Below are 13,415 nucleotides of genomic sequence, written 5' to 3' on the forward strand. Positions count from 1 at the left end.
TTTGGCGAGATGATTATAGCATTCTTGTGAGTACGAGAATGCTATAATCATCTGATAAAAAAGAACATATCTCATCAGTCTTCTGGTAAGATATGTTCTGTTTGGTGCATTTAAAACTTGTAATTTATTTCAGGATTGCCTTTTGAGGAAAGAGGGCTTGTTATCTATTGTTGATATGGAAAGCTTTTTTTTTTTTGTCTTCTGATAAGATATGTTCTGTTTGGTGCATTTCAAAACTGCATTTTGAAAATCATTATATCCTGAAGTTTCATTATCAACTGCATAAAACCATATAATCTTTATAACTCATGAAAAGTGCAATCATAAGTCAACATTTAATACCATTTACATGCAATGAAGATACAATTGATAAATATGATAACCAAGGAAAGGAAATTTTTTTTCTCTTTTGGTTCATATAAAGTTATTTTTATAATTTATTCTTCATTAGTCTGTGTAAGATGTCTCAGTGTTACTCTAATGATCACTGAAATTCCATGTGTGTATTTATTTATATTCACCATGTTTTCATATAAATAACCAGTTTATCAGAAATTTTTTTTTTTTTGGTAACTGACTGGTTATATGAGTTTCAAGTTTTCAACACTTCAAGTTTTCTTAAATGCTAAAAGAAATTCAGTGCTAGACACTGGAAATACTTCATTTTAAAAAGATTTCTGAATTCTTTTGTTTATGCATTTTTTTAATAAGAAAGAAAAGAAACAATAAATGTTACAAAAGACTGCTTATCAATAAAAAATATGACTTTTTTAACAAAATAAATGTTATATGAAACGGCATTTTACAAATATTTACAAAATAAAATATACAGATTAAAAATTTTAAAAAAATCTCATTCTCCCTCTTTTTTTTTTTTTTTTTTTAAAGTGGAAGGAGTGCAAACAAAGTATCACAATAAGTAAGTACTGCCAAGCATTGTTATTCATTTAGGTCAAAAACTTTGAATTAAATTTAGTATAAGTAATGCCCAAGAAACACTGAACATTTTGTTCTCAATACCAAACAGGATAAAAACTATTTGACTTGCCAAATTCCTTTTAGGTAAGTATTAATTTTTCTCCTAAAAGAGTTTTCAAAATCTGGACAGAGATTTGTATCATTTAAGTCAGAGTTTTGAAGATATTCAGCTTTATGTAATAAAAGCAAATTGTACTGCCCATCCTTAGCATAGTGGCCTTCTGGACCATGCAAAGCTCGTTTCTAGAAGCAAAAATTAAAATAAACACATGAATAAATAACATATAGTAATAGCTTAGCATTACAATACAATATGAACGTTGAACTTGCTTCATTATAGAAACTGCAATTAACATTTGAAAATCTTAGATAATGCTAAAACTTACCAATTTCAATATAATGTAATACTGTAGAAAATATGGCCATTGTTATGGGCACACAAGAAGATGCTTTAAGAACTTATGGTAATCTCTCGGTGAAAAGACCATTAAAGAGTTCATGCAGGCAAGATAAAAGAGACATAAGATGTAGTCAGGAGAGGAACTACATATATGTGTAACAAGAAACATAGAAGGCTGAACAATACCAAGAACTTAGTAACTTTAAAAAAAAAAAAAGAAAAAAAGTATAAGAGATTAAAAGATCCAGAACGAATAATTTAAAGAAAACAAAACAAACAAACAAAAAAACCCTTCTTTAAGTATGAAATGCATAAAAAGGAAATAAAATAATATCTTCCATCCCTTGCAGACTTGTACTGGAAATCAGCAATAAAAAGACAAAGACAATGAAAATAGGCAGAAACACTGAAAATATCAAATGTATCCTGAATGGTGCCTACATAACAAATAAAACAGTTCCGGAATTTAGGCACAGTTTTTAGTGAAGATAGTAAGTAAGCTGGTGTGGTAGGAAGTGGAATGAACGAATTTATATGGAATAAAGAAAGAAATTAGTCAAAACACTAAATAAGCTATATACAAGACAGTGTTCCAACCAATTTTAACTTATGGATCTGAGAGTTGGGTTAGACATAAAACACTTGATAAAAGACTGGAAACCAATGATATGAGAGTTCTAAGAAAGATTAGTGGAGCAAACAGATGGCATCAATGACAGTATCATATTAAAAATGAGGATACTAGATTGCCATTGTTAGCGATCAGGAATATGTTAGTAGAGTGAATCTCAGTTAATCTCCCTTAAACAGAATGGGAGAGGAAAGATTAGCAACACATGTGTTCTTTGCTAGGTTGGCAAGAAAAAGACCAAGATGTAGATGGATTGATACAGTAAAAAGTGCCACCAAAGACAGAAATATATTATTAATAATATTATTCAGGCCTCCATGGAGTCAAAAGACTCATCGTGGGAGGTCCTTCCTAAGAACATAACATCTGTCAAGACTCATCGAGGGGAGGTCCCCCCCCCCTAAGAAACACAAAGTCTATCATACCACTCCTTAAACTCATTGACCATTCTCACTCTCACCACTCCATCAGGTAATGCATTCCATGGTTCAACCACCCTCCATGCAAAGAAAACACTCCTCATCCTCTTGCTCACAGTTTCCTTTCGTAACCTCCAGGGATGGTCTCTTGTCATCACTCCTTCCCGCTGTTCAACCAAGCGAAAGAACTTCCCAGTTTCAACCCTGTAACCACCTCTCAACAGTTTAAAAGTCTCACTCAAATCACCTCTCCTTCTTCTATCCACCAAACTCTGCAGTCCACATTCCCTCAGCCGATCCTCATAACTATCATTGTACAGTCCTGAAGCCATCTTTGTTATCTGCCTTTATACCCTTTCCACAGTTAATTTATTCCCTTCAAATCCTGGGGACCAAATCTGAGAACAATAGTCCAAGTGTGGTCTAATCAGGGTCTAATACAATGGAATGATAACTGTTTTCTCTCTGCAAGTCAGTGTCCTCATTATTGCAGCAATCCTCTGTGTTACCTTCACCACTTTTGCAATATATCCCCTAAATTTCAGGTTTCTATCAATCATCAATCCTAGATCTCTTGTCTCCCCTACTTCCTCCAGTATAACTCCTCCCATAGAGTATGCAGTGTCCCATCGATGTTTCCCAAACCTCAAGACCTTACATTTTGCTGCATTATACTGATACCCCCATTCATTTGCCCATCTATCTAGCTTATTCAAATCCTCTTGCAGGGCTGCCACATCTGCACTATTACTAATAATCCTGCCCAGCTTTGCATTATCTGCAAACAACTGAACATCCCCCTTCAATCCACTGACAATGTCATCATTGATATAAAGGTTAAACAATATAGGTCCCAGCACTGAGCCCTGTGGGACCCCACTTGTAACCCTCTGCTTCCTTGAAACTGCACCACCATACATAACTCTCTGATACCTATCAGACAACTAATCCTGAATCCAGATGACCAATCTGACATCCAGACCCATGTTCTGCAACTTAAATATCAATTTATCATGTGGCAACCTGTCAAATGCCTTCGATGAAGTCTAAGAAAATGGCAGTATATGCCTTTCCCTCATCTAATGCACTTGTAACTTTATCATAAAAGGCTAGCATATTGCTAAAACAAGAGAGCCCCTTCACAAATCCATGTTGACTCTCACAGATAACATTAGCCTCATCTGCCCAATGCTGTATACGGTCCCTCACTACTTTCTCCAAGGTCTTACTAACTACTGATGACACACAAACTGGTCTATAATTAGACACTTCCAGTCTGCTACCGCCCTTATGTAATGGCACTATCTTACCTTCCTTCCATTCCATGGGCACCTTTCCAGTAGCCAGACTTTCATTGAAAAGCCAGGTCAAAGGCACTGTCAGCTCCCTAGCACATTCTCTCAAAACTCATGGTGAAATACTATCCAGTCCCAAAGCTTTACTGACATCCAGAGTACTCAGTATTTGAAACATACTCTCCTCCTGTACCTCTAAACATCGAACCTGTCCTATCCCTCTAGCCTTAAAACTATCTCCTTCAGGATGAAATACTCCAATAAAGTGGTCATTGAACAATTCTACTATGTCCTCTGCATCAGTCACTCTATTCCCATTTTTATTCCACAATATCATTCTTCCACAGTCATTTCTCCTCCTACTAGCCACATAGCTAAAAAATTCCCTAGGATTTTCTTTGGATCTTAGGGCTAATCTCCTTTCATATTCCAGTTTCGTCTTCCTTACCATACTAGTCACTCTTCATGCATCTTCTCTTCTCCTGTCTCCTTATATCTCTTCCACAGCCTCTTTTTCGCATGCAATTCCTGTTTAATATTGTTTGTCATCCACTTTACTCCAAATTGTGTCCTCTTGTTCACTCATGGTATACAACTTACCATTGCTCCTAACAAATATTCTTTCATAATTTCCCATGCACTAATGATATCCTGGCCTTCCAATTACTCCCTCCATGAAACTTCCCCAAGTTGACGTCTTAGACTATTATAATCACCTGCCTTATAATTCCACATACGTTCCCATCTCTTTGAGACTCCTGCATGTCTATTCATTTTCCAAGTGAAAACCATATGGTCACTCTCTCCAACTGGTGGGAGAGATGTCATCTCAGTTATTATCAACTCTTCTAATGCTATAACCAAATCGAAAACTCTTGAACCCCTTGTTCCCTCTATTACATGTTGCCTAAGACATTTGTCCCTCAAGAATTCTAGAAATTCCATTCCCTTATTGCTACATGCATCTTCCTCTCCCCAATTCATACTACTGTAGTTAAAATCTTTCATAACAATCATTCTTCTTGCACTTGCCAAACTCAACTGTCTAAACATTTCCTGGTCCACACCCTCTGTACTCCTGGGTCTGTAGCAACACCCCACTAAATATCCTGTCTTGCCCACCTCTACCTCACACCATATGCTTTCAAAATCATTAGTGTCACTGCCTTCCAACGTCTCCACTTATCATAAGCAGTACTCCACGACCATGCTTTCCCTTTCTATCTTGCCGAAAAATGCTGTACCCAGCGACTTCTATTCCTGTTATTATATCCTCTTCTGCAGTGGCGCACCCAGAGGGAGGGGGGCCAAGGGGCTCGGGCAACCCTCCCCCCCAAAGAAAAGGGAAAAACACTAGAAAAATTTCCAAAAATCTTTTCCTAATTAAAATTCATTTTTTTTATTTATGTTGTGTGCTACTTATGAATTAGCGATCACTGCAGATGCTCAGTTATAGGTCGTATGCGATGTGTAGTGTGTATTCACAAAACGTCTACTCAACTCACCCCCCCCCCCCAAAGGTTAAATCCTGAGTGCTCGGCCCCCTCCAAGATTAAATCCTGAGTGCGCCACTGCTCTTCTGTCAACCACGTCTCAGTGATCCCAATAATTTTTGGCCAGGATGTTGCTATCTGTGCCACCATATAAATGCCATTGTTTCTATACCCAGCATTATCCCCTCTAGACTCCACTGAGCTCAGTGTTACCTGATGTTGTCCCCCTTCTCCCAAGTACCCATTCCCACAAGATGCTGAATGCTACCGCAAAACCCCTTTGCGCAAAATTCGGCAATTTGAATGTGTGCCTGCTTTCTACTCAAAATCATCAGATGTACAAGTTGATTCGGTGGAATTAGCAGTTGTAATCTTCAGAAATAGTGTTCGTCCTTAGGTTTGGGACACCAGTGTGTTATCACTGTATCAGATGATATTATTAAATATCACACCAAAGTCACATGTATTGCTGCTTCAACTACGTGCTGTATAAAATAGTTATCCCTAAGTAGCTCAAGGAATTTAATCTCCTTATTCACACATATTTCCTGCTTCCAGACAATGCTTCCATAGTTAAAGTCACCCATTATTATCACATTCCTGTTGCTCACAGTCTCATGTATCTGACCTTTCAGAATCATCTCCCTCTACATTTTGTGGTTCTGAGGCAACATCCCACCAAATATCTAAAATTTGTGCCAACTTCAACCACACACTAAATGGCGCCTTAAAACCATTATCTTTACTACTTTCTTCAGTTCTACACTGAGAGGACAAGTCTTCTGAAATCCTTAGCATCAACAGTATAGCATCTCCTCTTTGCTGAATGAGATGAATGCTGTCTTTTCGAAAATTGTTGTAACAATCATTCTCTATTCCCATGAATATGTCATCCGTCACTAACCATGTCTTACTGATATCAGTGACTTGCAGACTAACTGTATCTAGGCCACAAACTCTGCACCCTTATTCCTAATATTCACTGCATTGGTGTATAAGCAAGCACAGTAGTTTCCCCTTAGTCTCCCATTCCTTCCCACAATTCATTATCTTATTATTCAATTCTCTTGAATCTACTGTATCCCTATCTTGTCTTCCTTATCTCACACCAGATCCAGTCTCACTATCTAGTTTATGTTTCCCTGACTGGCTACACACTTTCCACACCTCATTAGCAATCTATCCTGCTTCACACTATCACTCTCACTCAAATACAGACCATCTGCAGCAAACAGCTCTCTCTCCTTCAAGTTTATCCCATGCATCCACAACCTTAAGTCTTCTCTTCCTGCACATTCTAGCTATCATGCCATTTGTGATCATCACTCTTCTGCTCAGCTCTCTAATATCTAATAAATTCTCCCTCTCACACTCTTCTTCTTCGTCACATTCTCTAGCAATACTTATAAATCCTGTGCTACCTTAAATTCACATTTCCGTGCAAATCATTTGTTTCAACCAGCACAGTCAACTCTCCTATGCATTTTTTTCTCCTCTACTTGGTTTCGGTCACTTTTTCTATCATTGCTCCTCTGAGACATACTTTTGACACCCGCTCCATTTTTACATCTTTCATTATAGAGTCCCAATACAGCACTACATTACTTTCCACCATTCCATTGCAATCATTAATTTTTGACTCATCTGCCATTGGCACCTTCCTTCTTACATCCTCATTTGCCAATCCCTTCTCTAAAAATCCTCTCACTCTGCGCGCGCGCACACACACACACCTCAATTCTTATACCTTACCAATTCTATCCTAATATCGTCACTTGAGTTCCTATCTTTCATGCCGGCTTCTTTACATTCTTCATTTGTTCTTTTATCCATGATATTTCGCATCTTCCTGTCTTACTCCACTCCATGTCATCACCACGTTTGTAGTACTTTTGTTACAATCGTATTGCTTACATCACTTTTTCAAAATTTTGTTACAACTCATTCGCTGCTTTTCACAGTATCTCTCTTCACTATCAGATGAGCACTCATTTTCTTATTACATTCTCGGTACTATCAACCTTCAGTCACTGATGCATCACTGCCAATGAACTCCACATTTAGCACATGCTCTTCTTCCATCTGTCTTAATCTAGCAAATACATGTAGCACACCTCACATTTCACAAAACAACTGAAATCAATATCTAACTTATGCAAAGAAATAGGTGTTACCATCTTATTTCAATGCTGGTCAGAATTGGCTTTAAGTTAAAAGATTTTATAAACAAACAAACAATCCACACGTTACAGACACTGCAAGCTCACAACTTCTACAGCACCTTTTACACAAACATAAAAATCCACAATTAATTATTAAAAAAAAAGTATCTGAAACCAAAGCATTCTTGCATAAGCAGTGGTGTTGCTAGAGCTTTTGTCGCCCCCTCTCCATACACACCAAAAATACTATAAAGAGAGAAAACGACATATAGGTAAGGTTCAAAGTGCTGCCCAGGGCAGATCCCCCCCCCCCACTTACATTCTCTCAATCTGTCCTCATACTCCACATTCCAAAGACCACTGACCACCTTTGTGAATCTTCTCTGAACCTTTTCCACCATATCCTCGTCACCATGAAAACCCGGTGACCAAATATGAGCACAATAATCCATATGAGGCCTGTTCAAGGCCTTATACAATGGAATCATAACCCATTTCTGCATGTCAGGATCCTCCACATCATTGCCATTATCCAATGTGCCATCTTCACAACTTGTGCAATGTGGCTCCCGAATTTCAGGTCCTTGTCCACCATCACTCCTGGATCTCTCATCTCCTCTACTTCCCTTAAAGTTTACCCACCAAGTGTACACTTTGCATCCCATCATTGCTTACCAAATCTCAAAACCTTACACACTGCAACACTGAACTGAAAGTTCCACTTATCTGCCCATTCATATCATATCCCCCATGCAATCTATTCAGGTTCTCTTGTGAGGCCATAGATCTGCTTGACTCTGCATTGATCACCCCAGTTTTGCATCATCTGCAAACAGCAGTATATCACTAGTTAAACTAATGCCAATATCATTCACATAGAAATTGAATGACAATGGTCCCAAAATTGACCCCTGCAGTACACCACTAGTGATCTTCCTCTTTCAGGATACTGCACCGACATATACAACTTTCTGATACCTATCTGACAGCCAGTCAGTCACTGATCCAACTCAGAAGTCTGTTATCCAATCCCATCTGTTTCAATTTATTTATCAGCTTGTATTGTAGCAGTCTATCAAAAGCTTTTGCAAAATCCAAGTACACCACTGTATATGCATCTTCCCTGTCCAAGGTATTTGTTACCTTGTTATAGTACGTAAGTAAGTTAGTGAAACATGGTCGCACCTTAACAAACTCATGCTAATAACCACAGAGAATACTGCTTTTATCAACCACTTTCTGTATCCTACATCTCACTAATCTCCCCAGTACCTTCACCACAACTCCAGATATACAGACAGGCCTATAATTTGAAGCTACAGCCTTACCACCTTTATGCAGTGGAACAACCCCCCTCCTTCCACTCCTTTAGAACTGGTGCTGTTGAAAGACTTTCATCATCCCAATTCCCTGGAATATTTCCTTAAGATGCGTGGTGATATGTCATCAAATCCTATTGCTTTATTGACATCAAGTTTATTCATTTCCTCAAAGACTTCCTGCTCACACACAATTAAGCCATCGTCTCCTATGTCCTCTATGCTTAAGTTCCTTATGATTCCATCCCGATCAGGATGAAACACCCTTATAAATTGATCCTTGAATACCTGAATGTCTTCTGCAGTATTTACCTTTCTACCACTTTCATCCATTAACATCAGCTTACCATGATCATTCTTCCTTCTACTTGCCATATATCTAAAAAACGTTCTAGGGTTTTTTCTTCACCTGGTCTGCCAATTTCTGCTCATATTGCACTTTTGTTTTCCTTTCTAACTGAGTCACTCTCCTGGCTTGTTCTTTATACTCTTCACATAACTGATTATTACCATTATTAATCTTGTACTACCTCCAAAGTACCTTCTTTTTCCAGATGTCATGCTTAAGCTCCAAATTCATCCATTTTACACTTACCTTATTCAGAATTTGACCTTTGGAATTCGTTCACACATTGATGCTGTTACGTATTTCTTTGTCAGTTCCCATGCAGTATTTATTTCCTTATCGCTCAACTCATTGTTCCATGTTATAGCTCCAAGTGGAGGAAAGTGTGAAACCCCTCTCACAATTTCACAATTACATCCTCTGATGAAATGATCAGATCTAGAACTCTCGATCCTCACTTTCTCTCCTTTACATGCGGCCTGAGATAGTTATCTCTCAAGAACTCAAGAAATTCTACAATTTATACAACTACAATCCTTACAAATCAGAGTAGAAGTGTATGTTAGTTTCAACTTTGATTTTTCTACCATCCACAATCTTAGCATTTCATTATTCTTACTATTTCTGGTAGCTAGAGGGATAAGGCATTATGTAACTGCTGTACATTTAAGTGAAAGTGAACCAACAAATATTAAATTATATGTATGTAATATGAGGATGTTGATTTTTTTTGCAGGTAACATATAAATTGTAACATGCTAGGAAAAGATGAGAATATTTTTATGCCAAACTGACAATGTTTTTTTGCACAAGTGGGCTTGTCTCACACAAGGTGTGTCATATTTCATGGCACTTCTCCATAAGTGGTTGATGTTGACTAGAGGATTCTGAATATTTGTTTTACTAACAAAAATAAATGAAGATAAGTAAAACTGAATTTATCATTCAAAATAAAATACTTTTACAAAAATAATAAGTCGAAAGGTTATTTTACCAGCGAATTTGTTAATTAAGAGGGAGATGTTAAATCCCGTTTTATTTTTATAGCCGGTGAAACTCGGGTCGAAATCCATCGACATCCATAGAGTTTCAATGCTGAAAAAACTATCGGCGGAACCAAGTGTAAATGATCACTTGGATAGTACAACACCAGGGCAACTTCATGCAAAGGTGGAGCAAGTTCCCTCACTAACTTTAATATTCTTTCATAATGTAAAACCCAGCTCCTAAGAGATGAATATATTTTGTTTTACATTATGAGAAGAGGTCACTACCCAGACCAGTTTCAATCTTTTTTGAGGTCTCATCAGTGAGTAGGTAGACCTTGAATATCAAGGTTTTAAGTGAACAGAAACTTACATACCTCTACTATCGAACTGCCGAAGTGGTGTACTATATATTGTTAAATATTGTTAACTACAAAGATAATAAGCTGAAAGGCAATTTTACCGGAGAATTTGTTAATTAAGAGGGAGATGTTAAATCCCGTTTTATTTTTATAGCCGGTAAAACTCGGGTCGAAATCCATCGACATCCATAGAGTTTCAATGCCGAAAAAACTATCGGTGGAACCAAGTGTAAATGATCACTTGGATAGTACAACACCAGGGCAACTTCATGCAAAGGTGGAGCAAGATCCCTCACTAACGTTAATATTCTTTCATAATGTAAAACCCAGCCCCTAAGAGATGTATATATTTTGTTTTACATTATGAGAAGAGGTCACTACCCAGACCGGTTTCAACCTTTTATGAGGACTCATCAGTGAGTAGGTAGACTTGGAATATCAAGGTTTTAAGTGAACAGAAACCTACATACCTCTACTATCAAATTACCGAAGTGGTGTACTATATTGGTTCCGCCGATAGCTTTTTCGGCATTGATTTTTCGGCGTATTATCTTGGTAGTTAACAATATTTAACAATATATAGTACACCACTTTGGCAATTCGATAGTAGAGGTATGTAAGCTTCTATTCACTTAAAACCTTGATATTCCAGATCTACCTACTCACTGATGAGACCTCAAAAAAGGGTGAAACCGGTCTGGGTAGTGACCTCTTCTCATAATGTAAAACAAAATATATACATCTCTTAAGAGCTGGGTTTTATGTAATGAAAGAATATTAAAGTGTTAGTGAGGGAGCTTGCTCCACCTTTGCATGGAGTTGCCCTGGTGTTGTACTATCCAAGTGATCATTTATACTTGGTTCCGCCGATAGTTTTTTCGGCATTGAAACTCTATGGATGTCGATGGATTTCGACCTGAGTTTCACCGGCTATAAAAATAAAACGGGATTTAACATCTTCCTCTTAATTAACAAATTCACCGGTAAAATAGCCTTTCGGCTTATTATCTTTGTAGTTAACAATATTTAACAACATATAGTACACCACTTTGGCAATTTGATAGTAGAGGTATGTAAGTTTCTGTTCACTTAAAAACCTTGATATTCCAGGTCTACCTACTCACTGATGAGACCTCACAAAAGATTGAAACCGGTCTAGGTAGTGACCTCTTCTCATAACGTAAAACAAAATATATACATCTCTTAGGAGCTGGGTTTTACATTATGAAAGAATATTAAAGTTAGTGAGGGAGCTTGCTCCACCTTTGCTTGGAGTTGCCCTGGTGTTATACCATCCAAGTGATCATTTACACTTGGTTCAACCGATAGTTTTTTCGGCATTGGAACTCTATGGATGTCGATGGATTTCGACCCGAGTTTCACCGGCTGTAAAAATAAAACTGGATTTAATACGTTTGCTGCCACGCTACTTCGGCATAGTCTGTTCCCGTACGCCAAGCAATTTCACTTCTTCAAGGTCAGTACGGTAATCTCGTTGCCAGCGGTAAGCGTCATACGAGTATACTTGTAGTTAGCTAGTGCAGAGCATATTATTATTATTATTATTATTAAACAAGACCTCATGGAGTCAAAGACTCATCTAGGAGGTCCTTTTATCTCACACACATCTCATCATACCGGGTCTTAAACACATTCAAACTCCTTGCAGACACCACACTCTCAGGCAAGGCATTCCAATCATTCACAACTCTGCACGAAAAAAACCTGCCTCTCACTCCCCTACTCACACCCTCTTTACACAGTTTCCAGGGATGACCTCTGGTTCTCCCCTGATCTCCCACTATTCGCTGTAGAACTTCTCCACCATTGATCCTATAGCAACCCCTTACCAACTTGTAGGTCTCTATCATATCTCCCCTCTTCCTTCTCTCCACTAGTCTCTGCAAATTACATCTTTTCAATCTTTCCTCATACTCGACATTCCAGAGGTCAGAAACTACCTTAGTCAGTCGCCTTTGGACCCTTTCCAACATCACCTCATCCTTCTGAAAACCAGGTGACCAAATCTGGGCACAATAGTCCATGTGTGGCCTAATCAAAGCCTTATACAATGGAACAAGAATCTCCCTACTTCTACACGTCAGTGTCCTCCTCATCATTCCCAGAAGTCTTTGTGTTGTCTTCACAATTTTGGCGATGTGACCCCTAAATTTTAGATCCTTATCCACTATCACTCCCAGATCTCTTATTTCCTCTACTTCCAACAATATATTCTTACCAAGCATAAATTCTGCATCCCATCTTTGTTTTCCAAATTTTAAAACCTTACATTTTGCAACATTGAACTCACACCCCCATTTGCTTGCCCAATCACTCAATTTATTCAAGTCTTCTTGCAAGGCCACAACATCTTCACTACTCTTTATGGTTCTTCCCAAATTTGCATCATCTGCAAACAACTGAATATCTCCATCCAAATCTTCGCCAATATCATTAATATACAAGTTAAATAGTAATGGCCCTAAAACAGATCCCTGAGGCACTCCACTAGTGACTTTCCTTTTCCTGGATATTGCACCCCCATACACAACTTGTTGATACCTATCAGATAGCCAGTCTCCAATCCAATGCACTAATCTAATATCCAACCCCATCTGCTCTAGTTTGACTGTCAACTTATCATGAGGCACTCTATCAAAAGCTTTTGCGAAATCCAAGTATATTACTGTGTATCCTTCTCCTCTGTCCAAGGAAGCAGTCACTTTATTGTAATAAGTAAGTAGATTACTAAAACACGACCTCCCTTTAGCAAATCCATGCTGTCCATCAAAGATTATACCATTGTTGTCAACCCAACTCTGGATTCTAGCTCTCACAAGCTTCTCCAACAACTTAACCACAACACCCGACACACAGATAGGCCTATAGTTTGATGCTTGAGTTCGATCACCTCCTTTATGAAGCGGCACAATCTTGCCCTCCTTCCACTCTTTAGGGACTTGACCAAGTGCAAGACTCTTATTAAAAAAATATGTCAAGGCAGGTGTCAACTCTCTGGCACAT

General features: G+C 38.1%; 1 protein-coding gene across 3 annotated transcripts in view; it reads right to left on the reverse strand.

Annotated features, from left to right (window-relative positions):
* Window positions 1-682: 682 nt before the first annotated feature.
* LOC150108862 (uncharacterized) overlaps window positions 683-13,415 on the reverse strand; it is a 299,142-nt gene continuing 286,409 nt past the window's right edge. For all 3 annotated transcript variants that reach the window (XM_090410451.1, XM_090410442.1, XM_090410458.1), the window contains one exon: window positions 683-1,221. In XM_090410451.1, coding sequence (XP_090266577.1) covers window positions 1,036-1,221 — 186 coding nt within the window. In that variant the 3' untranslated portion in view covers window positions 683-1,035. The remainder of the gene's footprint in view (window positions 1,222-13,415) is intronic.

Source organism: Typopeltis vanoorti, chromosome 2 (assembly GCF_054136105.1).
Source record: "Typopeltis vanoorti isolate ZY-2024b chromosome 2, IOZ_Tvanoo_1.0, whole genome shotgun sequence".
NCBI lineage: Eukaryota > Metazoa > Arthropoda > Arachnida > Uropygi > Thelyphonidae > Typopeltis > Typopeltis vanoorti.